At 56.2% G+C, this 26,222-nt stretch overlaps 1 protein-coding gene across 3 annotated transcripts in view; it reads right to left on the bottom strand.

The window, feature by feature from the left end:
• CLCN1 (chloride voltage-gated channel 1) overlaps positions 1 to 26,222 on the bottom strand; it is a 1,161,279-nt gene that overhangs the window by 641,010 nt on the left and 494,047 nt on the right. For 2 of the 3 annotated variants that reach the window (XM_085620357.1, XM_085620356.1), the window contains exon 1: positions 12,581 to 12,913. The exons of the other annotated variant lie outside the window; for it this stretch is intronic. In XM_085620357.1, the coding sequence (XP_085476483.1) occupies positions 12,581 to 12,616 (36 nt within the window). In that variant the 5' untranslated portion in view covers positions 12,617 to 12,913. Of the gene's footprint in view, positions 1 to 12,580; positions 12,914 to 26,222 lie in introns of those variants that run through there. 3 annotated transcript variants of the gene reach the window in all.

Genomic DNA, 26,222 nt, shown 5'->3' with positions numbered 1-26,222 from the left:
TGGACTGGGCCTTACAAGGTGGTTGAGCGAAAGAGTCCAGTGACGTACTTGGTGGACGTCCAGTCGCCCCGGGACCCCCTCCGGGTCCTGCATGTGAACCGACTCAAGCCTCACTTCGTGCGGACAGAACTGAGCCTCCTGCTGGCCACCGATGACGGGGCCGAAGATGAGTCGGATCCCCTCCCGGACCTCCTGTGTGTCAAGGAGCAGGATGGCTCCGTGGAGGGAGTGAACCTTTCCCCAGCCCTCACTGCCCAGCAACAAGCGGACTGCCGCCAGCTCCTAAGACAATTTGCCGACCTCTTCTCTCTGACCCCCCGGGTCACCAACTGGTGTGTTCATGACGTGGACACCGGGGATAGCCCGCCGGTGAGACACCGAGCCTACCGGGTTCCTGACCGGGTCCGGTCCTGCATTCAAGATGAAGTCTCGAAGATGCTGACCCTGGGGGTGATTGAGCCCTCTGACAGTCCCTGGGCCAGCCCCGTGGTCCTGGTCCCGAAGGCAGCGGCCCCCGGTGTCGCCCCCGAGCTCCGATTCTGCGTGGATTACCGGGGGCTCAATGACGTTACCCGAGCCGATGCCCACCCCATTCCACGAGCCGACGAACTCATTGACCGACTAGGGGCAGCCCGGTTCCTCAGCACATTCGACCTCACCTGCGGATACTGGCAGATTGCGCTCACCGAAGGGGCCAAGGAGCGGTCCGCTTTCTCCACCCCCGACGGGCACTACCGCTTCCGCGTGATGCCCTTCGGGATGAAAAATGCCCCGGCCACTTTCCAGCGACTGGTGAATAGGGTCCTGGCCGGGTTGGAACAGTTCAGCGCGGCATATCTAGACGATATCGCCGTCTTCAGTTCAGAGTGGAGTGAGCACCTCCAGCACCTCCGGAGGGTGCTAGCCGCCCTGCGCCAGGCCGGCCTCACAGTGAAAGCCAGCAAGTGCCAGATCGGGCAAGGCTCCGTAGTCTACCTGGGGCACCGGGTCGGGAGCGGCCAGGTAGCCCCTCTACAGCCAAAGATCGACGCCATCCTGGCCTGGGAACCACCCATCACCCAGACGGAGGTCCGAGCCTTCCTGGGACTCACAGGCTACTACCGACGCTTCATTCGGGGATATGGCAGCCTGGTCGGCCCTCTCACCGAACTCACATCTAAAAAACAGCCAAAGAAGGTGCAGTGGACGGCTGCCTGCCAGGAGGCTTTCGATGCTCTAAAAAAGGCCATGTGCACTGCTCCCGTCCTCCAGGCTCCCGACTATGCCAAGGAGTTCCTAGTCCAGACCGATGCCTCCGAACATGGCATTGGGGCCGTCCTGTCCCAAGTGAATGACCAAGGTCTAGACCAGCCCGTCGCCTTCCTCAGTCGGCGGCTGCTGCCCCGAGAGCAGCGGTGGAGCACCATAGAGCGCGAAGCCTTTGCCGTGGTCTGGGCACTCAAAAAGCTACGACCCTACCTGTTCGGCACGCATTTCAGAGTCCAAACTGACCATCGGCCCTTGCGGTGGCTCATGCAGATGCGAGGGGAAAACCCCAAGCTACTGCGGTGGTCAATCTCTGTTGGACAGGCCTCACAGACGGCTCGCTCCCTCCCCGCTCGACAAGGCCCGAACTCCGGCCCACCTGGCATATCCCCGCGACAAGCACCTGTACTCCGTCTCCCGACGGACCCTCTGCCCTCGGACCCCTACTCATCACGGGGTCCGGCCCCACCGGCTTCCCCGGCCGGGTCAAGCCGCCATCTTGGGCCCTGCACCACGCGGCCGCATGGCCTCCCCTCGACCCTAACCCCGGGCCTGGCCGGCCCCGACATCCCGGCACCACTATCCGCCCAGGAGGTGAGCGGACCACTTGGCAGGTCAATGGGAGACCGACGTGTCAAGGGCTCTCCCCCGCCAGGTGCCGATCGCCCCCAGCTCCCCCAGGCACTGGCTCCACCCCCTGCTGGGTGTCTGGACACCTTCATCCCGGACCCTCCGACCTCCAAGTGCGAGGGTCCGGACATCAAAGGGCACCAGCCCTATAACTGAGGCAGCTCCGGGCAGTTGTATCCTGGAGTCGAGAGACACCGAGTGAACTCAACCCTGACGGTCTACTGGCGCTGCCGTAGCCCGCTCTTGTGAACCATCGTCCTGCCTGCTGGCGCTGCCGCGGCCTTCTGCAACATTTATCTTCCTGGGACCTGCTGGCGCTGCCGCGGCCCGTTGTACCGACCATCCTCACCGGGACCTGCTGGCGCTGCCGCGGCCCTTCTGTAACATTCATCTTCCTGGGACCTGCTGGCGCTGCCGCGGCCCGTTGTAACGACCATCCTCACCGGGACCTGCTGGCGCTGCCGCGGCCTTCTGCAACATTCATCTTCCTGGGACCTGCTGGCGCTGCCGCGGCCCGTTGTAACGACCATCCTCACCGGGACCTGCTGGCGCTGCCGCGGCCTTCTGCAACATTCATCTTCCTGGGACCTGCTGGCGCTGCCGCGGCCCGTTGTATCGACCATCCACACCGGGACCTGCTGGCGCTGCCGCGGCCCATACCACCGAACCCCCAAGCTCGAGGATTGTGAGCTCATCATCACCTCAACCGAACTACCTGATTGGTAAATAGACTGTCCCGCTACCCCCTTCCCTACCTTGCGAGACTCTAATCGAGGGGACCCCTGAGTCCAGACCTCCTTGTACCAGTTCACCGTACCTTAAATAAGTGCCTATAAAGATCACTGAACCTTATCCGTGTGTGATATTCGTCTGTGGGGGGGAAGTTACTTGTCTGTACGATCGCTGGAGACGGCTCTCCCCGGAGACCTCTCCTCCTGACCCCGGCCGACCCTCCCGGTCCGTCTACCTTTTCTAACATTGGTGGCCAGCGGCGCGATCCGAATCAACGCGTAATCGTACAGAGAGTAGCTCGCCCCACGACAAAGCACGATGTCGACCAAAGATAACAGCTCCACCGAGAAGTTCCAAATGGAGAAAATAGAAGAATACAACCACCGCGAACTGAAACAATTTTGCATAGAACTTGGCATTGCTACCACCGGCCTGAGTACCAAGGATGATCTGAAGCGCGCTCTTGAGTCGTGGACAGAAACTGGGGTCGCAAGACCCTCCGACCAAAGCAGCGTCACACCAGACCAAAACAGCATCGCACCAGAAGAGAACGCCACGACTCCCGAGGAGCGGGGAACGGGCCTCTCACAGGAGGAGATACGAGAAAGAGACAGAGTCAGACTACACGAATTAGAGATGGCACGACTCAAGATGGATGGGGAGCTCAAGTTAGCTGAACAGAAACTCAACCTCGAGCATATGCGGCTTCGAGAGGAACGAGAAGAAAAGCAGAGACAGAGAGAGCTGGAAGAGAAAAAAATAACGCTCGAGCACGAGCGCCAACTGGCGGAAATAGAACTGCGCAAACAGAATAAGGAACTGGGGGTGCCTGAGCGACCACACACCCCGGGACCAATCGAGAAAAAAGTTCACATCCCCAAGGATGTGGTCCGCGAGTATGTCCGAGAAGACGACATACAACAGTGGTTCAAAGCCTATGAGATCGCAATGACCTCCCACCGGATCGACCGGAGTGATTGGGGAGCCGGACTTTGGGGGAGATTTATCAACGAGGGTCGCGATGCCCTGCTGCAGCTCCCCGATCACCAAATGTCGTCCTACGACCACATGAAGGCTGCCCTCCTCACCCGCTACGGCCTCACGCCCGAGATGTACCGCAAGAGGTTCAGAGATTGCACCCGGATCCCAGGTACAACTTGGGTGGAATACGTGAACTATTTCAGCCGGGCCTTCGAGGGTTGGATCAAGGGAAGTCAGGTCACCACCTACGAGCAACTCTTCAACCTTATGGTATGGGAACACCTGTCAAACAACTGTTTCGTCGAGCTCAGGCAGCACCTACTCGACAGTAAGCTGACTGATCCCCGGCAGCTCGCCGCCGAAGCTGACCGGTGGGAAAGCACCCGGGTGGGCCGGAAAGGGCCACACGACCAGAACAGAAGCAACCAAGGCCAGCACCGTCCTCGGGGAGGAGGAGGGGGCCAGGGGCGAGGGAGAGACGCCTTACCAGCAACACCCGTGGCCAGCACCCCGCCTCCGGCCGGCCGGGGTAACCCCCCGTTGCGGCCTGGGTACCGAGCCAACGTCACGTGCCACCGGTGCCAGCGAGTAGGCCACTACGCCAACGATCCGAACTGCCCGCTGAACCAAACACCCAAGCCCCGCCAGGTAGCTGCCGCTGCCCTGGGGGAAGAGCAGTCGTCGGAGGGACCCGAGGAGTGTGAGCCGGACCAGCAAGGGTGGGAACCGGCCGCCATGGTCCTGGCATGCTTAGGGGGAAGAGACATGGTTCCGCGGGCTCCCCTACCCGCCAACACCAGAAAATACGGTCAGTGGGTGACCATTAATGGACAGAGAGCCGAGGCCTTGCGTGACACCGGCGCCAGCGTGACGGCCGTCCGCTGTCACCTGGTGAAGCCCGAGCAGATCCTGCCGAACATTCTCTGCCCCGTCCGCTCGGCAGATAACTCTGAGAGCATGTGTAAGATGGCCTGCGTCCCGTTTGAATGGGGAGGGGTCTCCGGCCTACTGAAAGTGACGGTCCGGGACGATGCCCCCGTGGACTGCCTCCTGGGGAATGACCTCGAGAGTTCCCCGTGGGCCACCGTCGAGAGAAGAGAGCACTTGGGGATGCTGGGCCTTCCAGACTGGGCCTGCATAACCACCCGATCCATGGCCGGCCGTGCCGCCCCCCGTTCAGAAGAAACCGAATGGCCAGCACCTCCGCCCCCGGTTGCCCCCGTAGAGGACAACGGCGAGTCCGACCTCCCGGACCAGACTACCGAAGAAGACGCGCCACCCCAGGACCTTCCGGATCTGGCTCAGTGGCGGCAAGAAGGGGGGCCCACCCAAGAACAGTTCCGCCAGGAGCAAAAGACCTGTCCTTCCCTCGAGGGACTCCGCCAACAAGCCAGTACCCAAAACGCCGGGGACACCACCGGAACCCACTGGGTCTACTGGGATAACGACCTGCTCTACAGCGAGCAAAGAATCGCCGAGCTGGGGGCCGGTCGAGTTCTGGTGGTACCGCTCCGCTTCCGAGACTTTCTGCTCAACCTAGCCCACGATGTCCCCCTGGCTGGACACCTGGGCCAGGATAAAACGTACAGTCGACTGGTGACCCACTTTTTCTGGCCGAAAATGAGGAATGACGTCCTGAACCACTGCCGATCGTGCCCCACATGCCAAGCCAGCGGGAAGAGTGGCCGGAAGCTGAAGGCCCCTCTACAACCCTTCCCGGTGGTCACCACCCCGTTCGAAAGGGTGGGGATAGACATTGTGGGACCTCTGGACCCCCGTACGGCACAAGGACACAGGTTCATCTTGGTACTAGTGGACCATGCCACCCGCTACCCCGAGGCGGTGCCCCTACGGACAGTGACCGCTCCAGTGGTTGGCCGGGCCCTGATGGGGATCTTCTCCCGGGTAGGCTTCCCCCGAGAAGTCGTCAGCGACCGCGGCACGAATTTCATATCAAAATACATGAAGTCCCTCTGGCAACAATGCGGGGTCACCTACAGATTCACGACCCCCTATCACCCTCAAGGGAACGGACTAGTGGAGCGTTTTAACCGCACTCTCAAAGGGATGATTGGGGGATTGGAAGAACCTCTCCGTCGCCAGTGGGATGTACTGCTCCCGTGCCTCCTCTTCGCCTACCGGGAAGTTCCCCAGAAGTCCCTCGGTTTTAGCCCCTTTGAACTCCTATACGGACACCCTGTGCGAGGGCCCCTCAGCCTAGTCAAGGAAGGTTGGGAGATGGCCCCACTAACGACCCCTCCAGACGTCTTCAAATACATCCTGGCCTTACGAAACCAGACCCGGCGCTTCCGGGAGATGGCCAAGGCGAACCTCGAGGCCAGCCAGGAGGACATGAAGAGGTGGTATGATCACAATGCCTCCTCCGTTGAATTCGAGCCTGGGCAGCAAGTATGGGTGATGTCCCCCACCGAACCGTGTGCCTTGCAAGATAAGTGGACGGGGCCCTTCAAAGTGGTCGAGCGCAAAAGCCCCGTCACTTACCTCATCGACATGGGGTCCTCCCGGAACCCCCTTCGGGTCCTCCACACCAACCGGCTCAAACCGCACTTTGTGCGCTCCGAACTAAGCCTCTTGATGGCTACAGACAGTGGCGCGGAAGAAGACTCCGAGCCCCTCCCGGATCTCCTGAAGGCTCAGGAGAAGGACGGCTCCGTGGACGGGGTCCGGCTCTCTGACGCCCTCACTTCGGAGCAACGCCAGGACTGCCGGAACCTCCTGCTGCAGTTCGCTGCCCTGTTCTCCCTCACCCCCGGGGTCACCCCTGGTGTTTGCACGATGTAGACACCGGGGACAGTCCCCCTGTCCGGCACCGGGCCTACCGCGTACCAGATCGGGTACGGGCCTGCATACAGGAGGAAGTGGCCAAGATGCTCACGATCGGGGTCATCGAGCCCTCGGACACTCCCTGGGCCAGTCCGGTCGTACTAGTTCCCAAGGCCGCTGCCCCCGGCTCCGCTCCTGAACTGAGATTCTGCGTCGACTACCGGGGCTTGAACGCTGTCACCCGGACCGACGCTCATCCCATCCCCCGAGCAGACGAGCTGATCGACCGGCTGGGGGCCGCCCGCTACCTCAGTATCTTCGACCTAACGGCGGGCTACTGGCAGATCGGCCTCACCCCCAGGGCTCAGGAACGGTCAGCCTTCTCTACCCCCGATGGCCACTATCAGTTTAAGGTCATGCCCTTTGGCATGAAGAATGCCCCCGCCACGTTCCAACGCCTTGTGAACCAGGTCTTGGCGGGGCTTGAAGAATTCAGCGCTGCCTACCTGGACGATATCGCTGTATACAGCCGCCACTGGTCCGACCACCTCCGTCACCTCCAAGAGGTCCTACAAGCCCTCCAGCGGGCCGGCCTCACCATTAAGGCCGGCAAGTGCCAGATTGGCCAAGGGTCTGTGACCTACCTTGGGCACCAAGTGGGGAGCGGGCTGGTGGCCCCACTACAACTTAAGATTGCTGCCATCCAGTCCTGGCAGCCCCCCGTCACCCAGACCGAGGTCCGAGCCTTCTTGGGGCTCACCGGCTACTACCGGCGGTTCGTGAAGGACTACGGCAGCATCGTGGGGCCCCTCACGGGTCTCACATCCAAGAACCAGCCAAAGCGGGTCAATTGGACTCCTGATTGTCAAGCGGCCTTCGAGGAGCTGAAGGCCGCCCTGTGCACCGCCCCGGTACTCCAGGCCCCCGATTACAGTCGGGAATTTGTGGTGCAGACCGACGCCTCCGACCACGGCATCGGAGCCGTCCTCTCTCAGTTGAACCCCGAAGGTCATGACCAGCCGGTGGCCTTCATCAGTCGACGTCTCCTGGCCCGAGAACAGCGTTGGAGCACCATCGAGAGGGAGGCATTTGCAGTAGTGTGGGCCCTCAAAAAGCTCCGACCCTATCTCTTCGGTACCCACTTCCGGGTACAGACTGACCATCGACCCCTGCAATGGCTGATGCAGATGCGGGGGGAGAACCCAAAACTCTTGCGCTGGTCCATCTCCCTGCAGGGAATGGACTTCACCGTGGAGCACCGACCAGGCCAAGACCACGCCAACGCGGATGGCCTGTCCCGCTTTTTCCGCCTCGACGAAGAGAGTCCCCAAGGAGATGGGTGACTCTCCCCGCCTTCAGCTGGGGGGGACGCATGTTGGACAGGCCTCACAGACGGCTCGCTCCCTCCCCGCTCGACAAGGCCCGAACTCCGGCCCACCTGGCATATCCCCGCGACAAGCACCTGTACTCCGTCTCCCGACGGACCCTCTGCCCTCGGACCCCTACTCATCACGGGGTCCGGCCCCACCGGCTTCCCCGGCCGGGTCAAGCCGCCATCTTGGGCCCTGCACCACGCGGCCGCATGGCCTCCCCTCGACCCTAACCCCGGGCCTGGCCGGCCCCGACATCCCGGCACCACTATCCGCCCAGGAGGTGAGCGGACCACTTGGCAGGTCAATGGGAGACCGACGTGTCAAGGGCTCTCCCCCGCCAGGTGCCGATCGCCCCCAGCTCCCCCAGGCACTGGCTCCACCCCCTGCTGGGTGTCTGGACACCTTCATCCCGGACCCTCCGACCTCCAAGTGCGAGGGTCCGGACATCAAAGGGCACCAGCCCTATAACTGAGGCAGCTCCGGAGCAAGAAGGCAGTTGTATCCTGGAGTCGAGAGACACCGAGTGAACTCAACCCTGACGGTCTACTGGCGCTGCCGTAGCCCTCTCTTGTGAACCATCGTCCTGCCTGCTGGCGCTGCCGCGGCCTTCTGCAACATTTATCTTCCTGGGACCTGCTGGCGCTGCCGCGGCCCGTTGTACCGACCATCCTCACCGGGACCTGCTGGCGCTGCCGCGGCCCTTCTGCAACATTCATCTTCCTGGGACCTGCTGGCGCTGCCGCGGCCCGTTGTAACGACCATCCTCACCGGGACCTGCTGGCGCTGCCGCGGCCTTCTGCAACATTCATCTTCCTGGGACCTGCTGGCGCTGCCGCGGCCCGTTGTAACGACCATCCTCACCGGGACCTGCTGGCGCTGCCGCAGCCTTCTGCAACATTCATCTTCCTGGGACCTGCTGGCGCTGCCGCGGCCCGTTGTATCGACCATCCACACCGGGACCTGCTGGCGCTGCCGCGGCCCATACCACCTAACCCCCAAGCTCGAGGATTGTGAGCTCATCATCACCTCAACCGAACTACCTGATTGGTAAATAGACTGTCCCGCTACCCCCTTCCCTACCTTGCGAGACTCTAATCGAGGGGACCCCTGAGTCCAGACCTCCTTGTACCAGTTCACCGTACCTTAAATAAGTGCCTATAAAGATCACTGAACCTTATCCGTGTGTGATATTCGTCTGTGGGGGGGAAGTTACTTGTCTGTACGATCGCTGGAGACGGCTCTCCCCGGAGACCTCTCCTCCTGACCCCGGCCGACCCTCCCGGTCCGTCTACCTTTTCTAACAATCTCCCTCCAGGGGATGGATTTCACCGTAGAACACCGCCCTGGTACGGACCACGCCAACGCTGACGGCCTCTCCCGGTTCTTCCGCCTCAGCGAAGAGAACCCCCCAAGATGATGGGCAGTTCTCTCCGGCTTTCAGCTGGGGGGGACGCGTGTTGGACCCGGCCTCGCAGAACGGCCCTCCGTGCACCCGCACCACCGAAACCTGGTACCTGCAGCCCCAACCACCCGGCCCAGCCGGTCCCTCCTACCAGAACACCCGCACCCGGCCCGGACATCCTCGTCCATGGCCCCTCTCCTTTCGGCCACCCCGGGCCCGCATGCCCACTTCATGCGTCAAGATGGCCGCCCGGCCCCAGCGCGACCCTGGCCTAGAGGCGCCACTCCGGCTGGAGGACATCACACTTCCAGGGGATGAGAGAGGGAGGAGCAGTTCTATCGCACCTCTGGACTCCCCTGGGACGATGGGTTTCGATCGGCCCTCCGGCCTCCCGGAGAGCTGGCTCCACGCCTGCTGGGTGTCTGGGACTCCTCCCGCCCCGGCCCTGAACGAGATCAAAAGACAATAGCAGGAAACCCGACAAGCGACCCCCAGGTGACAAGACCCCTGCCTCCACCGACCCCGGACATCAAAGAGGGGTCGACCTATAACAAGGGATGCTCTGGGTCGGTCCGAGAGATTCGACGCTGGAACAACCTAAGCCTGCTGAGTGACTCGCGGCTCCTGGAAGATCGTAACACCCCTGAACTTGTGCCTAAGCCTGCTGAGTGACTCGCGGCTCCTGGAAGATCGTAACACCTCTGAACTTGTGCCTAAGCCTGCTGAGTGACTCGCGGCTCCTGGAAGATCGTAACACCTCTGAACTTGTGCCTAAGCCTGCTGAGTGACTCGCGGCTCCTGGAAGATCGTAACATCTCCGAACTTGCGCCTAAGCCTGCTGAGAGACTCGCGGCTCCTTGAAGATCGTACACCTCTGAACCTGTACCTGAGCCCGCTGAGTGACTCGCGGCTCCCCCAGACTCCCACGGTCCCGCCGGACCCCGACTACGACCCCGTATCCCCCGGCTCGAGGATTGTGAGCTGTGCGCCGGATACGTCCCTGCTTGAACTTTTGCCAAAGACTGTCCCGCTACCCCCCTACCTTTCCGAGACTCTTGAGCCCGTGCACACCTTGTACATATTTGCCGTGATAACCTGCTTGATAAAAGATTGTTTCTGAGAATAACCGGTGTGGTTACTCTGTGTCGTGTGGTGCCAGAAGTACGATCCTAGCTGCGAGATTCCTCCCCCTGGGGAGTCTCCCGCCAGTGCCCGGCTACGGTACTTCGAGGGTGGGTCTCAGGGTAGTCAGGACCCCCTTCCGGGCTCCTCTGAGGTCGCCGTCTAACAGGCGTGTTACCCTGCTCCAGAGCCTGCATTGCCTTGGCCTAGTGAGTGTGTTACCCTGCCCCAGAGCCTGTGTTGCCCTGTCCTAGTGGACGTGTTACCCTGCCCCAGAGCCTGTGTTTTCCCTGTCCTAGTGGGCGTGTTACCCTGCCCCAGAGCCTGTGTTGCCCTGTCCTAGTGGGCGTGTTACCCTGCCCCAGAGTCTGTGCTGCCCTGTCCTAGTGGGTGTGTTACCTTGCCCCAGAGCCTGTGTTGCCCTGTCCTAGTGGGCGTGTTACCCTGGCCCTGAGCCTGTGTTGCCCTGTCCTAGTGGGCGTGTTACCCTGCCCCTGAGCCTGTGTTGCCCTGCCCTAGTGAGCGTGTTACCCTGCCCCTGAGCCTGCATTGCCCTGCCCTAGTGGGTGTGTTACCCTGGCCCAGAGCCTGCGTTGCCCTGCCCTAGTGGGCGTGTTACCCTGCCCCACAGCCTGTGTTGCCCTGTCCTAGTGGGCGTGTCACCCTGCCCCACAGCCTGTGTTGCCCTGCCCTAGTGGGCGTGTTACCCTGCCACAGAGCCTGTGTTGCTCTGCCCTAGTGGGCGTGTTACCCTGCCCCAGAGCCTGTGTTGCCCTGTCCTAGTGGGCGTGTTACCCTGCCCCAGAACCTGTGTTGCCCTGTCCTAGTGGGCGTGTTACCCTGCCCCAGAGCCTGTGTTGCCCTGTCCTAGTGGGCGTGTTACCCTGCCCCAGAGCCTGTGTTGCCCTGTCCTAGTGGGCGTGTTACCCTGCCCCTGAGCCTGTGTTGCCCTGTCCTAGTCGGTGTGTTACCCTGCCCCTGAGCCTGTGTTGCCCTGCCCTAGTGGGCGTGTTACCCTGATCCTGAGCCTGTGTTCCTCTGCCCTAGTGGGCGTGTTACCCTGTCCCAGAGCCTGTGTTGCCCTGCCCCAGTGGGCGTGTTACCCTGCCCCAGAGCCTGTGTTGCCCTGTCCTAGTGGGCGTGTTACCCTGCCCAAGAGCCTGTGTTGCCCTGTCCTAGTGTGCGTGTTACCCTGCCCCAGAGTCTGTGTTGCCCTGTACTAGTGGGCGTGTTACCCTGTCACAGAGCCTGTGTTGCCCTGTCCTAGTGGGCTTGTAATCCTGTCCCAGAGCCTGTGTTGCCCTGTCCTAGTGGGCGTGTTACTCTGCCCCAGAGCCTGTGTTACCCTGTCCTAGTGGGCGTGTTTCTCTTCCCCAGAGGCTGTGTTGCCCTGCCCTAGTGGGCATGTTACCCTGCCCCGGAGCCTGTGTTGCCCTGCCCTAGTGGGCGTGTTACCCTGCCCCGGAGCCTGTGTTGCCCTGTCCTAGTGGGCTTGTAATCCTGTCCCAATGTGCTTGTCTCTCCCATTCAGTACATTCTGTGGCAACCAGAGGTATGTTTCTGAATCTGTGTTACATACATGTATGTGCAGTCCGTGTGATGCCCATATGCCATTCTCACGTGCATGAGCCGCCGAATATAACCTCATGGAGGCGCCCTTGGGGCTGGCACGGGCTGGCGGGAGCTGGTGCGCAGCGGTGCAGACTGAAAGGGGCTGGCATGGGCTCAATTGGCATTGATTGGAATAGACTGACCTGTATTGGCATAGACTGGCATGGGTTGGCACAGACTGGCATGATTGGCACAGACTGGCATGGCCTAGATTGCCATGGATTGACACAGACTGCAATGGCCAAGATCGGCATGCTTGACATAGATTAGCATGGTTTGGCACAGACTGGCAATGATTGGCACAGACTGACATGGATTGGCATAGACTGGCATAGATTGGCATAGACTGGAATGGTTTGGCATAAACTGACATGGTTTGGCATAGACTGGCATGAATTAGCACAGACTGGTATGGGTTGGCATAGACTGATGGCCTAGATTGCCATGGAGGGGCATAGACTGGCATGGATTGACATAGACTTGCATGGCATGAACTAGTACGGGCTGGCATTTATTGGCATGACCTGACATGGGCTGGCTTGCAGGACCATGGCCTGGCATGGAGAAGAATGGACTGACGGGGATTTAACCAGCCTGTTATGGATTAGATTGTCCAGGCCTGGCCTGTCATGGACTGGTCTGGCATTGATTGGTAAGAGATTGTCCTGCACTGGCATAGATTTGCATGAACTAAACTTACCTTCGGCGGCCGGTGACGGGATGTGCGCTTGGGCATCGTATCTAGAGCACCTCGAAGTCCCTGCGTCACCTCGATGCCTGGCAGTCCAGGGGGCACCTCGATGCCTGGCAGTCCCGGGGGCAACTCGGTGCCTGGCAGTCCAGGGATCCCCTCGATGCCTGGCAGTCCCGGGGGCACCACGATGCCAGTCAGTCTCTCCCTGAGGAATCTGCGCTCACCTGTGTGCAGCCTCACCTGAGAGGAATGAGCCCTTCTCGTTTGAGGCTGCCCTTAAACACCCCATCCCTAGGACACGCCCCTCACCCCAAGGGCGTGAGGTGCCAAGGTCACCCAGCGAGGCCTGGAGTCCATAAAAGCGCCCACGGCCGACAGGTACAATCGGTGTAATTTACAACCTCGTGTTAGGACGTAATTCATCAAACCGAGGTGAGAGGCAGGTAACCTTCCGCGGCCAGATCTGGGGGCGGGACTTTCACTGAGGGGAGAGATGTCCCTTGTACTGCTGGGGGCTCTTTTACTGAGGTGGGAGATATCCTTTGCACTGCTGGGTGGGGGAGGGGGATGCACCTTTCACTGAGGGGAGAGATATCCCTTGTACTGCTTGGAGGGGGATAAACCTTTCACGGGGGGTGGGGGGGGGGGGTATATATCCTTTTCACTGCTGGGGGTGATACACCTTTCACTGAGGGGAGAGATATCCCTTGCACTGTTGGGGGACGGGGGGATGCACCTTTCATAGAGGGAGGAGATATCCCTTGCACTGCTGGGGGCGGATAAACATTTCACAGAGGGGAGAGATATCCCTTGCACTGCTGGGGCGGAATACACCTTTCACTGAGGGGAGATATATCCCTTGCACTGCTGCAGAGGGGGGGATAAACCTTTCACTGAGGGGAGAGATATCCCTTGCACTGCTGGAGGGGGGATACACCTTTTACTGAGGGTAGAGATATCCCTTGCAATGCTGGGGGGATACACCTTTCATCGAGGGGAGAGATATCCCTTGCACCACTGGGGGAGCAAACCTTTCACTGATGAGAGAGATATCCCTTGCACTGCTGGGGGTGCGGGGAGATACACCTTTCATAGAGGGGAGAGATATCCCTTGCACTGCTGGAGGGGGGATACACCTTTCACTGAGGGGAGAGATATCCCTTGCTCTGCTGAGGGGGTACACCTTTTACTGAGGGTAGAGATATCCCTTGCACTGCTGGGGGGATACACCTTTCACTGAGGGGAGAGATATCCCTTGCACTTTTGGGAGGGGCGGGGGGATACACCTTTCATTGAGGGGAGAGATATCCCTTGCACCACTGGGGAAGCAAACCTTTCACTGAGGAGAGAGATATCCCTTGCACTGCTGGGGGTGCGGGGAGATACACCTTTCATAGAGGGCAGAGATATCCCTTGCACTGCTGGGGACGGATAAACCTTTCACAGAGGGGAGCGACATCCCTTGCACTGCTGAGGGGGGTGAGGGAATACACCTTTCACTGAGGGGAGCGATATCCCTTGCACTGCTGGGGGGGCGATAATCCTTTCACTGAGGGAAGAGATATCCGTTGCACTGCTGGGGGGGGAATACACCTTTCACTGAGGGGAGAGATATCCCTTGCACTGCTGGGGGGCGATAAACCTTTCACTGAGGGAAGAGATATCCCTTGCACTGCTGGGCGGGGGAATGCACCTTTCACTGAGGGGAGAGATTTCCCTTGCACTGCTGGGGGCAGAGATAACATTTTCACTGAGGGGAGAGATATCCCTTGCACTGCTGGATGGGGTGGGGGGAAACACCTTTCATAGAGGGGAGAGATATCCCTTGCACTGCTGGGGGGCGGTAAACCTTTCACTGAGGGAAGAGATATCCCTTGCACTGCTGGGCGGGGGACTGCACCTTTCACTGAGGGGAGAGATATCCCTTGCACTGCTGGGGGCGGCTAAACCTTTCACTGAGGGGAGAGATATCCCTTGCACTGCTGGGGAGGAATACAACTTTCACTGAGGGGGGAGATATCCCTTGCACCACTGGGGGAGCAAACCTTTCACTGAGGAGAGAGATATCCCTTGCACTGCTGGGGATGCGGGGAGATACACCTTTCATAGAGGGCAGAGATATCCCTTGCACTGCTGGGGGCGGATAAGCCTTTCACAGAGGGGAGCGATATCCCTTGCACTGCTGGGGAGGAATACAACTTTCACTGAGGGGGGAGATATCCCTTGCACTTCTGGGGGTGCGAAAAACCCTTCACTTAGGGTAGAGATAACCCTTGCACTGCTGAAGTCTGTCTGCGCTGTATAAAACTGAAAAATAAAAAATGGTTTGCGCATCATTAAATGTTGTTGGCATCATGTGGGCTTGAATTAGCAGGAAATTGATATATAACAGGGGCCCCACAGTATGTCTTGCTTGGGGCCCCTGAAATCATTACTGTGACACTGTCTTACACCCCACTGCCCTATCACTGTATTCACGGACTTCAACTGTGAGGTGAATTTATGACAGGGAGGGGGGGACTCAGAGCCCCCCCAGAGGGACCTGACCTCCTTCTGCCCTTGAGGAGGATGTGAGAAGTTGGCCTGATGTATGATGTCACTAGTTCTAGTGTACACCTTATATCAGTCCAAATACCCTTATGGTGATTGGTTGTAAAGTCAACCTTATAGACCAGCTATCCTAGTGGTAGCATGGACAAGAGCAGTCTTAGGCTAAACTCTGAATGGCATGTGAAGCCAGCTGTGATACCATATATAATCCCTTGAATACCAAATGAAAGGACACCACAACAGATATATATATATAAAATAAAGTGTATTTATTCTAAGCAAACCCTCAGCACTCTTTATGAGATTAGAGGTAAGTACAACACAGTTTTATTAATGCATACAGTAAGTCACACAGGTAAGTAATACAGTTAGGCCCTAGGGGCCACGCAAACCATATACTAAGTAAGTGGTATAAGGACCACTGTCACGGAAATAGAGTAGGCCTAGGCCTAGGGAATCGCTGGGGCTACACTACACTAGCGTTAGTTAGGAAGTGGGAGGCCCACGGGATTCGTGTGCAGAGTGGAAACACTCACGCGTAATGCGTAAAAGTCAATAGCAATAGTACAGTTTAGAAAACGGTAGATTTAGGACACTTCCGGAGTAGCTAGGAAGTTGAGACTTGAAAACTAGACACTAGGATAGTCACTATCCTGATGAGCACCGGAGTACCCAAGTTACCTAGCCCACAGGCTGCGGGTGCATAGGGGTGAAGATGCGTCGTTTTCGTCGTCGACTCCTAGGGATGCCTGAAGAAAGATGCTGACAGGCAGTCAGTGAAGAGTGTCCGGTGGATCCCAAGGCTGGGATCAAGAAGAGAAGAAACCTGCAAGCAGAAGGGACAGAGTCAAGGTCACTAGCCAGTGACCACGTGGAACCAGGAAGGAACCAGGCGATGTCGTGAAGAGTTGCAGGTGAAGGTGAAGCTTGTCGCTGCAGCCAGGAGGACCAGGAAGCGTCGAGGGCGACCAGGACCAGGAGGCGAGCTGTCCCACGAAGGCTCTTGCTGTCGGCGGCGTCGAAGTTGGACTAGGACTCACCAAGCCTTGGCAAGCGGAACCCACGAAGAACAAAGGACTTGCTTCTGGTGCAGACCAGGAAGGTCTGGGGTGCTTCCTCTTTGCAGAGAAGCGGGAGCCAGTCTGGAGGAGCCAAACCAGCGCAGAAGATTTCAGGGTGCGTCGTCACAAAGGCCACTAGCCAGCGGGCAAGCAACCGGACAGACGCGGCAAGCAGGAAAATGCTGAAGGGCCCCACGCAGGACTCGTGGAGTGTGGGGGGCTGATCTTCGGTGCAGATGGTGCTTGGGGTTGGGGCTTCTCAATCCCCGGTGCACAACTTCGAGGGTACCTCAGAAGCTGCGCTGTAAGTTACTAGCCACTTTTCCCAGGTAGCCGGTCCCACGTCGCTCGTCGCCTCCACGGATCTCAGCTCTGCTGCAGATGTGGATGAGGGTCGGAGAAGTCTGGAAGTCAAGGCTCTGGTCAGGCTCTGCAGTCGGTTCCTCGTAGAACGGTCGCAAAGCAAAGGGGTAGTCTCTTGATGGTGCCTGTTTGCACAGGGTAGCCACTCCTTGGCTATAAGGGAGATTCTTCAGTCTTCTTCTTTCGTCGAATGTCGAAGGTCCAGAGTTTCTGTTCAAGTTGCAGGTTCAGGATAATCTAAAGTCTTGAGGCCCAACTCCCACTCTTATACTAATCTGGGGGGCTGGGATACCTGCTAGGTCACGCCTTATGGGTGGGACCTGGGAGGGGGTGGTTACACCCACTTCCCTTTGTCCAGTTTCGTGCCAGAGCTGGGGCTGGAGTGCCCCAGCACCGGTTTGAACTGGACTATGCAAGGAACACCTTGTGTGCCCCAGGCATGTCTCATTCCTTTCAGCCCACCCTGCCCCAATACACTAAAGGCTGTCTGGGGAGGTGCTAGCACCTCCCCAAGCAGGAAACCTATTGTCCAGGCCTCCCTGGCTGGGATCACTCCCAGCTGCAGGAGGTCAGACTTGTGTCGTGGCAGCAGCATCCATTTTGTGATGCTGAGGCTTTGGTCGGAGGTTACACAGCAAAGTAGGATTTTAACATGTCTCTCCCTCTAGAAGGGAGGAATAATATCCTCATCACCAGAAATGGTATGGGGGTATTATTCCAAAGTGTTAGACACCTTACACGACATGTTTTGATACAGCCCAACCATAGTTACCATAACCGTTTAAGATTATAAGGCACTTTAAGAGTATATGGTAGGCTATATCATAGAACAGCTATAAGGACATGGTTCCGAAAGCTGCAGACAGGCTCAGCTCATGCTAGAGCACCATCTCACATGTTACCAAGCACTCTGCCTCCAGGATTGTTAAGGCCTGCCATAGGAGTGACTGATAGGTACACATGTGTCTATATATAAGGGTAGATATAGGCATACTATATCTAAGCAAGGGGTGATTACACGACCTTGCCCCAGCTGAGTGATCAGCCAGTTGTGTCTGATTGGAAGGCCAGACCAGGGGTGGCATAATACATGCTGCAGCCCCTGGGAGGCCTAGGGTACACCTATGCCCTGGGTACCTAGGGTACACTGTACAGGGTCCAATAAGGTGATCCTTACCAATTGGTTATGTACCTAGGGTACATGGAGTCCATTTTACAGAGAGAGCAGACAGCCTGAGACCCTGAATGGCAGGATCTCAGGCCAACTAAGTCGAAAAACCAGCTAGACACTAGGCAAAAAGTTGGGGGTAACCATAGTCAGATATCCACCTTCCTACACAACCCCCCCCCAAACGAAAGGAGATAAGGCTGGCCTTGACAAGGTAAGCCTCTATTGCCTGAGTGGCCATATAAGGAAGAACCAGCACTGGCATGGTTACCCCCTGTCTCATGGTCCACTAAGCAATCCCTCATCCTAAAGATATCATAGGGTCTCCACCATAGGGAATCTCTACCTTTGGTGTGTCTTTGCAAAGTAAAAGGCTGGTGTTGAGATGGAGTACTGAAGTGAGTGTCCTCAAAGTGAGGCCTCAGCTTCCTCCAATCATCCTCCACCATGGATGCCTTTCTTTCTCTAACTGAGTTGCACTGTGCTCTCAGGGTCAGCCTCTGGCTACCTAAAGCTGGAGGCTGGGTCCCTTTTGTGGGCTTACTGGAGGGACAGGTCAGGTTTGGGGCCCTAAGGTCCCATGTTTGCCTGTGCCCAACAGAATCCCTCTGGGGGAGGTCCCTAACTGCCTGTAAAGGGGATCCCTCAGGAATGTTTTTACCCATCACCTGGCTAGGGCTACTAGCCAGGCAATCCTCATTCTTTTGATTGGGGGGTTCTTGTGGACAGGGGCCCTCTTGGGGTCCACTGGCCTCCCTGACCTCTGCAGCCCTGGGCTGACTGAGGCAGGGTAGGGAGAGGCAGGCTACCTGCACCAGACTGGGTCCCACCTTGGAAGGGGCCACTGACATCAGAGGCTCTGCCAGGCCAGGCCTGGCTACCTCTGGGGCAGTTCCTTCACAAGGGGTGAGGTCAGATCCCTGAGGAGGCTGACCTTTTCCTAATGTCTGGGGAGAGGGAGTCTTTTCTTCCTCCCCAGTACTCTCTGTTTGTGTGGAGTGATCCATAGTTTCAGGCTTCACTACACCTATGTCAGTCTGAGTATGGGCTGAGACCATTACAGCCTTGCCAACCTTTTCAGGGAGGCACTCAGTTTGTGTTTGAGCTGTGACTGTCACAGCTCTGCCAATCTCTACAGGGAAGTCTGTCTGTGCCTGGGCTGTGGCTACCACTGCCCTTCCAACCCTTTCAGGGAGGAAAGCTACTTGGACAGGGGTTGTGACTGGCACAACCCCACTACCCTTTTTGGAAAGGCCTACCATTTTAGAATGGGTGTCTTGTTCAACTCCAGCCCAAGCTGAGAGTTCTAAGTCATTCCCCAGTAAGCAGTCCACAGGCAAGGTTGGAGACACTGCCACCCTTTTAGGGCCAGTGACACCTCCCCAGCTGAGACATACCTCTGCCATGGGGTGACTGTTCTGTTTGCCATCAATGTTAGTTACCTGGTATGAGAAACCAGGCAAAAGCTGCTCAGAGGGAACTAGCCTATGGGCCACCATAGTGATGCTAGCTCCAGTGTCTCTGTAGGCCTCAGCTTTTCTACCATTGGTGTAGGGTTCCTGTCTGTACCTACCCAAAGTGTTGGGACAGGCAGTGAAGTTGGCAAACCCCATGCCACCATCACAGACAAGAGTAGCTGCTGTAGGGGAATTGGCTAAGCCAGGATCCCCCTGTGTTCCCCAAGAAAACCCAACCAAATTTTTGGGGGCACTCCCACCACCTGGGGGATTACTGCTGACAGTAATAGGTGGTGTGACAGGAGTAGTTGGAGGAACAGTTTTGTTTTTAGCCTGTGGACAACTGCTGTCAGTTTTCCAATGCCCAGGAGTTTTACACACATGGCAGTAAGGCTTTTTAACTGTGGTAGAGGAGGGAGCTTGGGACCCACCACCCTGTGTGGAGTTTTGGGGCCCTGAGGAAGATTTCTCTTTTGCTTTATCCCCACCCTTCTCTTGAGGCTTGGTGGTATCTTTCTTTTGGTCACCACCCTGATTTTTAGGCGTAATCCTGGTCCTGACCCACTTATCTGCCCTCTTTCCCAATTCTTGGGGAGAGGTCAAATCTGAGTCTACCAGGTGTTGATGGAGAAGCTGGTTCTGACAATTATTAAGGATCTGCTCCCTCATAATCAAGTTGTACAATCCTGTATAGTCCTGCACCTTGCTGCCATTTAATCAACCTTCCAAAGCCTTAGTGGCACAATCCACAAAATCAGACCAGTCCTGTGTCTGTGTCTTCTGGGTGTCTCTGAACAACAACCTATATTGTTCAGTGGTTAAGCCAAACCCATCTATCAGAGCACTCTTCAGGACTTTGTAATTGTTTGCATCCTCATCACTGACTGTGAGGAGCTTGTCTCTACCTTTGTCAGAAAAGGAGAGCCACAAGATAGCTGCCCACTGACTTTGGGGTACCTGCTGTACTTTGCAGGCCCTCTCCAAAGCAGTCATCCATTTGTGGATGTCATCCCCATTCTGATATGGGGGGACTATCTTGCTTAGGTTTCTATGGTCATAAGACCTATCCCTATCTCTAGGAATGTTGCTGCCACCAGTGGGTTCTGACCCACACAATTTTTGCTCTCTAGCCAGAGCAAGCTTCTCTTTGGCAAGGGCAATTTCTTCCCTCTGAATCCTCAGATTAGCTTCCCTCATTCTGGCTTTATGCTCCTTTCTCTCAGGTGAAGTCATTCCCCTGTGAGAGGAAGCATTAGAGATGCTAGAAACATGGGAGTGGATGGATTCCCTTGAAGGGGATCTGTCCCTCCTGCTTCTCTGTGAAAGCCTACTTGGGGGTCTGTATGGGGGGACCCCATGCAAACTCCCATGTAAGCTTAGGTTAGCCTGGCTAAGTCTCCTTACTTGGCTCTGGCTGTCTACCTCCCCATCTGAAGCCCCATCTGACTCCTCTGTGGTGGGTAGACCCTCCTCTGTGCCTAGGGCACCTGCCTGAGATGCCCTATGAGCATCATACTCCTCTAGGAGTTGTCTTAACTGAAGGAGGGTAGGGTTTGCACCCTGTTTTATTCCTCTGGAGGTACACAAGTGTCTCATCTCCTGGAATGTTAAGGTATCATATCTAGAGGGGTCTTTTGCAGACCTGATCCTCCTGAGAGAGCATCTACTTGATCTACTCTCAGAGACATGATCTAGTGAGGGTGTGGTGTGTGCACCTACCTACACTAGTTGTATCTACTAAACCTCTCTAGTAGTTGTAGTCAGGGTGTGTTACTCCCTTCAACCTACAACTACAAAGTCCAGTAGGACTTAAGTATAATAATCTATGTTATATGTACCTAGACAATATCTGTGTGATCTTTCAATTCAGTATCTCAAGATTACAATGGTATTACAACAGCAAGCTCAGATCCCAACCGCTGCTCACCAATGTGAGAAGTTGGCCTGATGTATGATGTCACTAGTTCTAGTGTACACCTTATATCAGTCCAAATACCCTTATGGTGATTGGTTGTAAAGTCAACCTTATAGACCAGCTATCCTAGTGGTAGCATGGACAAGAGCAGTCTTAGGCTAAACTCTGAATGGCATGTGAAGCCAGCTGTGATACCATATATAATCCCTTGAATACCAAATGAAAGGACACCACAACAGATATATATATAAAATAAAGTGTATTTATTCTAAGCAAACCCTCAGCACTCTTTATGAGATTAGAGGTAAGTACAACACAGTCTTATTAATGCATACAGTAAGTCACACAGGTAAGTAATACAGTTAGGCCCTAGGGGCCACGCAAACCATATACTAAGTAAGTGGTATAAGGACCACTGTCACGGAAATAGAGTAGGCCTAGGCCTAGGGAATCGCTGGGGCTACACTACACTAGCGTTAGTTAGGAAGTGGGAGGCCCACGGGATTCGTGTGCAGAGTGGAAACACTCACGCGTAATGCGTAAAAGTCAATAGCAATAGTACAGTTTAGAAAACGGTAGATTTAGGACACTTCCGGAGTAGCTAGGAAGTTGAGACTTGAAAACTAGACACTAGGATAGTCACTATCCTGATGAGCACCGGAGTACCCAAGTTACCTAGCCCACAGGCTGCGGGTGCATAGGGGTGAAGATGCGTCGTTTTCGTCACCGACTCCTATGGATGCCTGAAGAAAGATGCTGACAGGCAGTCAGTGAAGAGTGTCCGGTGGATCCCAAGGCTGGGATCAAGAAGAGAAGAAACCTGCAAGCAGAAGGGACAGAGTCAAGGTCACTAGCCAGTGACCACGTGGAACCAGGAAGGAACCAGGCGATGTCGTGAAGAGTTGCAGGTGAAGGTGAAGCTTGTCGCTGCAGCCAGGAGGACCAGGAAGCGTCGAGGGCGACCAGGACCAGGAGGCGAGCTGTCCCACGAAGGCTCTTGCTGTCGGCGGCGTCGAAGTTGGACTAGGACTCACCAAGCCTTGGCAAGCGGAACCCACGAAGAACAAAGGACTTGCTTCTGGTGCAGACCAGGAAGGTCTGGGGTGCTTCTTCTTTGCAGAGAAGCGGGAGCCAGTCTGGAGGAGCCAAACCAGCGCAGAAGATTTCAGGGTGCGTCGTCACAAAGGCCACTAGCCAGCGGGCAAGCAACCGGACAGACGCGGCAAGCAGGAAAATGCTGAAGGGCCCCACGCAGGACTCGTGGAGTGTGGGGGGCTGATCTTCGGTGCAGATGGTGCTTGGGGTTGGGGCTTCTCAATCCCCGGTGCACAACTTCGAGGGTACCTCAGAAGCTGCGCTGTAAGTTACTAGCCACTTTTCCCAGGTAGCCGGTCCCACGTCGCTCGTCGCCTCCACGGATCTCAGCTCTGCTGCAGATGTGGATGAGGGTCGGAGAAGTCTGGAAGTCAAGGCTCTGGTCGGGCTCTGCAGTCGGTTCCTCGTAGAACGGTCGCAAAGCAAAGGGGTAGTCTCTTGATGGTGCCTGTTTGCACAGGGTAGCCACTCCTTGGCTACAAGGGAGATTCTTCAGTCTTCTTCTTTCGTCGAATGTCGAAGGTCCAGAGTTTCTGTTCAAGTTGCAGGTTCAGGATAATCTAAAGTCTTGAGGCCCAACTCCCACTCTTATACTAATCTGGGGGGCTGGGATACCTGCTAGGTCACGCCTTATGGGTGGGACCTGGGAGGGGGTTTACACCCACTTCCCTTTGTCCAGTTTCGCGCCAGAGCTGGGGCTGGAGTGCCCCAGCACCGGTTTGAACTGGACTATGCAAGGAACACCTTGTGTGCCCCAGGCATGTCTCATTCCTTTCAGCCCACCCTGCCCCAATACACTAAAGGCTGTCTGGGGAGGTGCTAGCACCTCCCCAAGCAGGAAACCTATTGTCCAGGCCTCCCTGGCTGGGATCACTCCCAGCTGCAGGAGGTCAGACTTGTGTCGTGGCAGCAGCATCCATTTTGTGATGCTGAGGCTTTGGTCAGAGGTTACACAGCAAAGTAGGATTTTAACATGTCTCTCCCTCTAGAAGGGGGGAATAATATCCTCATCACCAGAAATGGTATGGGGGTATTATTCCAAAGTGTTAGACACCTTACACGACATGTTTTGATACAGCCCAACCATAGTTACCATAACCGTTTAAGATTATAAGGCACTTTAAGAGTATATGGTAGGCTATATCATAGAACAGCTATAAGGACTTGGTTCCGAAAGCTGCAGACAGGCTCAGCTCATGCTAGAGCACCATCTCACATGTTACCAAGCACTCTGCCTCCAGGATTGTTAAGGCCTGCCATAGGAGTGACTGATAGGTACACATGTGTCTATATATAAGGGTAGATATAGGCATACTATATCTAAGCAAGGGGTGATTACACGACCTTGCCCCAGCTGAGTGATCAGCCAGTTGTGTCTGATTGGAAGGCCAGACCAGGGGTGGCATAATACATGCTGCAGCCCCTGGGAGGCCTAGGGTACACCTATGCCCTGGGTACCTAGGGTACACTGTACAGGGTCCAATAAGGTGATCCTTACCAATTGGTTATGTACCTAGGGTACATGGAGTCCATTTTACAGAGAGAGCAGACAGCCTGAGACCCTGAATGGCAGGATCTCAGGCCAACTAAGTCGAAAAACCAGCTAGACACTAGGCAAAAAGTTGGGGGTAACCATAGTCAGATATCCACCTTCCTACAGAGGACACAGGAGGAGCTGCCCCAGCAGTCATAAGAGAGAACTGTTGTCCTGTCACGTGTGGGTTGTATTATGTATGGTAATTAAATATTAATTTATGCTAAAAAAAAACTAAAAGTTACAGGGACGTTATAGTTAAACACAATACCATTAAAAAGCCGTAGATATTCACCAAAAAAACTAAAAGTCAAAGGGACGTTATAGTTAAACACAATACCATTAAAAAGCCGTAGATATTCACCCAAAAAACTAAAAATTACAGGGACGTTATAGTTAGGTTCAGATTTTAAACACACAAAACCATAGAAATTCAGCAGTTAAAGTTATCGGAAGAAACTATAACTTGCGCCCTTGACATGCACTGCTAATTACCCCACAGATGACATCACTCATGACATCATCTATGGCATCATTCATTTGCTGTAAAGTTATTGATAAGGAAGCTGTGCACTGCAGGGTGCTCGAGTTATAATTACTTGAGAGAACTCTAACTATAACTGCTGAATTTCTCCCCCGACCGATTTTGGTCCCAGCGTTATGTTTAGGGGAAGGGGGAAAAGCAGCTACCCTACCTGGGCCAAATTCAACCCAGGTAACCCCATCCCCTGGGGTCTGCGCATGTTTCAGGGGGAGGGGGCACACATCCCCTCTACATGCCGATTCTGACCACAAGGACCACATCGCCCAGGGCCCAGCACATATTTTAGAGGGAGGGGGCAACTTGGCCCCCCTTTCCAGGCTGATTTCTGGTCCTGGACCCATCCCCCAGGGCCCGGCTTGATTTTCAGAGGGAGAGGGCATGCGGTGCCCCTCCCTGTGGCAATTTTGAACCTGTGGATCACATCCCCCAGGGACCAGGATTATATTTCTGGGTTAGGGGCATACGCCCCCCTCCCTCCCCGGGCCGAATTTGACCCCAGGGAGTGCAACGACCGGGGCCCATTGCATTTGTCAGGGAGTGGGGGGCGGTTGATTTTGGCCCCAAGGACCCATCCCCCTAAGCCTAGTGCATTTTGCAGGGGGAGGAGGACAAGCAGCCCCCCCTTCCCTGGGTGCTTCCAGCCCCGGAAACCCAATTTCGTGTGGCCCGCACTCTGAAAAATGGGTGGCCCACCTGGGTCACCCACCATACTGTTGTTATGGGCCGCTGGAAGCCCAAGGCCCCCGCAGCCTCAGCTGGCTCCCTGCCTACAATGGTATCAATGTTGGAGAGGGGGCTGCGTACCCATCTTCTGGGTCAGCTGCTGTTGAGGGGGTTGGCCACAGGGTCTTGCCACAGGTCAGACCCTAAGTCCAACCAGGCAGCATAGGGTTGGCTGCATGCGGTGAATTGGCCACAGGGCCCACTGCATCATTGTTGGGGGCGCCAGGGGAGCCCCAATGCCCCTGTGGCCTCAGCCGGCATTGCTCCAACCCAAAGGGAGGACTTCCTAATGCTGCTTCCTCCGGGCGGGAACAACCTTTTGACCTATATCCCTGCCTGCTTTACTGCGGCCAGGGAAACTGGTCAAAAGTCTGCTCCTGGCCAGCGGGAGCATTGTTAAAGCTCCCAGCCAGCGGGAGCGGATTTGGTGTTTGCCTGAAAATGTTCCCGCCAAGTGAGAGCAAACACAGGCTTCCCTGCCGGAGTGGTCAGGGAAGCCACTATGTCTCGAGGGTTGCACCCAGGGACATAGAATCCGAGCCGGCCCGGGTCTAGGCTCTCTGGGGCCTTTTCAGGCCCAGGGAGGGGGAAGTGTGGCCCACCTTCCTATTTTCTTGAATTTCGGCTCCAGGTGTGGGTTTCCAGGAACCCCCTCCCCATTTTCAAGTTCTCCACTGTCACCTGCACACAGGGTTCATTTTCAATGCAAACATTTATGACGTCTCCAATACCTCAGCACACTTCTGATGCAATAGAAGCGCCTGGATACCGTCGCGGGTGATTCTGCGTGCTCTACAAATAGTGACTGATAGCACATGCATCTTGTAAACAATGACACCCATTAGCTGGACCCTGGCTGTACAAAAATAGGCAGAAAAGTAATATGGTATGTTGCACAGTCATCCTGTGTGCCCTGTGCACCCCCATGTTTTGCTGACTGGAACTGGGGGTAACTGACTTTGACTTTCCCTGGGCTCTGCCTGACCAGGCCCAGGGCCAGTGTTATGTTGAAAACACACACACATGAGCGTACACTATATATTTGTATACACTTGCAATTGGCAAGCATTATCCTATAAGCCCTAGTACATAATAGGGCAGGGGGATAAAAACTACCTTTAAGTCCCTACTGTATAATAGGGCAGGGCAGTTTAAAGGCCAGCAGCGTTTCTGTACTTGCATGTGTGCACTGCTGAGAGCATGAGCTCAGTTTAAAGGCCAGCCGCGTCTCTGTCCTT

The sequence above is a fragment of the Triturus cristatus genome, chromosome 7, assembly GCF_964204655.1.
Source record: "Triturus cristatus chromosome 7, aTriCri1.1, whole genome shotgun sequence".
Classification (NCBI taxonomy): domain Eukaryota; kingdom Metazoa; phylum Chordata; class Amphibia; order Caudata; family Salamandridae; genus Triturus; species Triturus cristatus.
The sequence above is the reverse complement of the archived record's forward strand: the minus strand, read 5'-3'. Positions and strand labels throughout refer to the sequence as shown.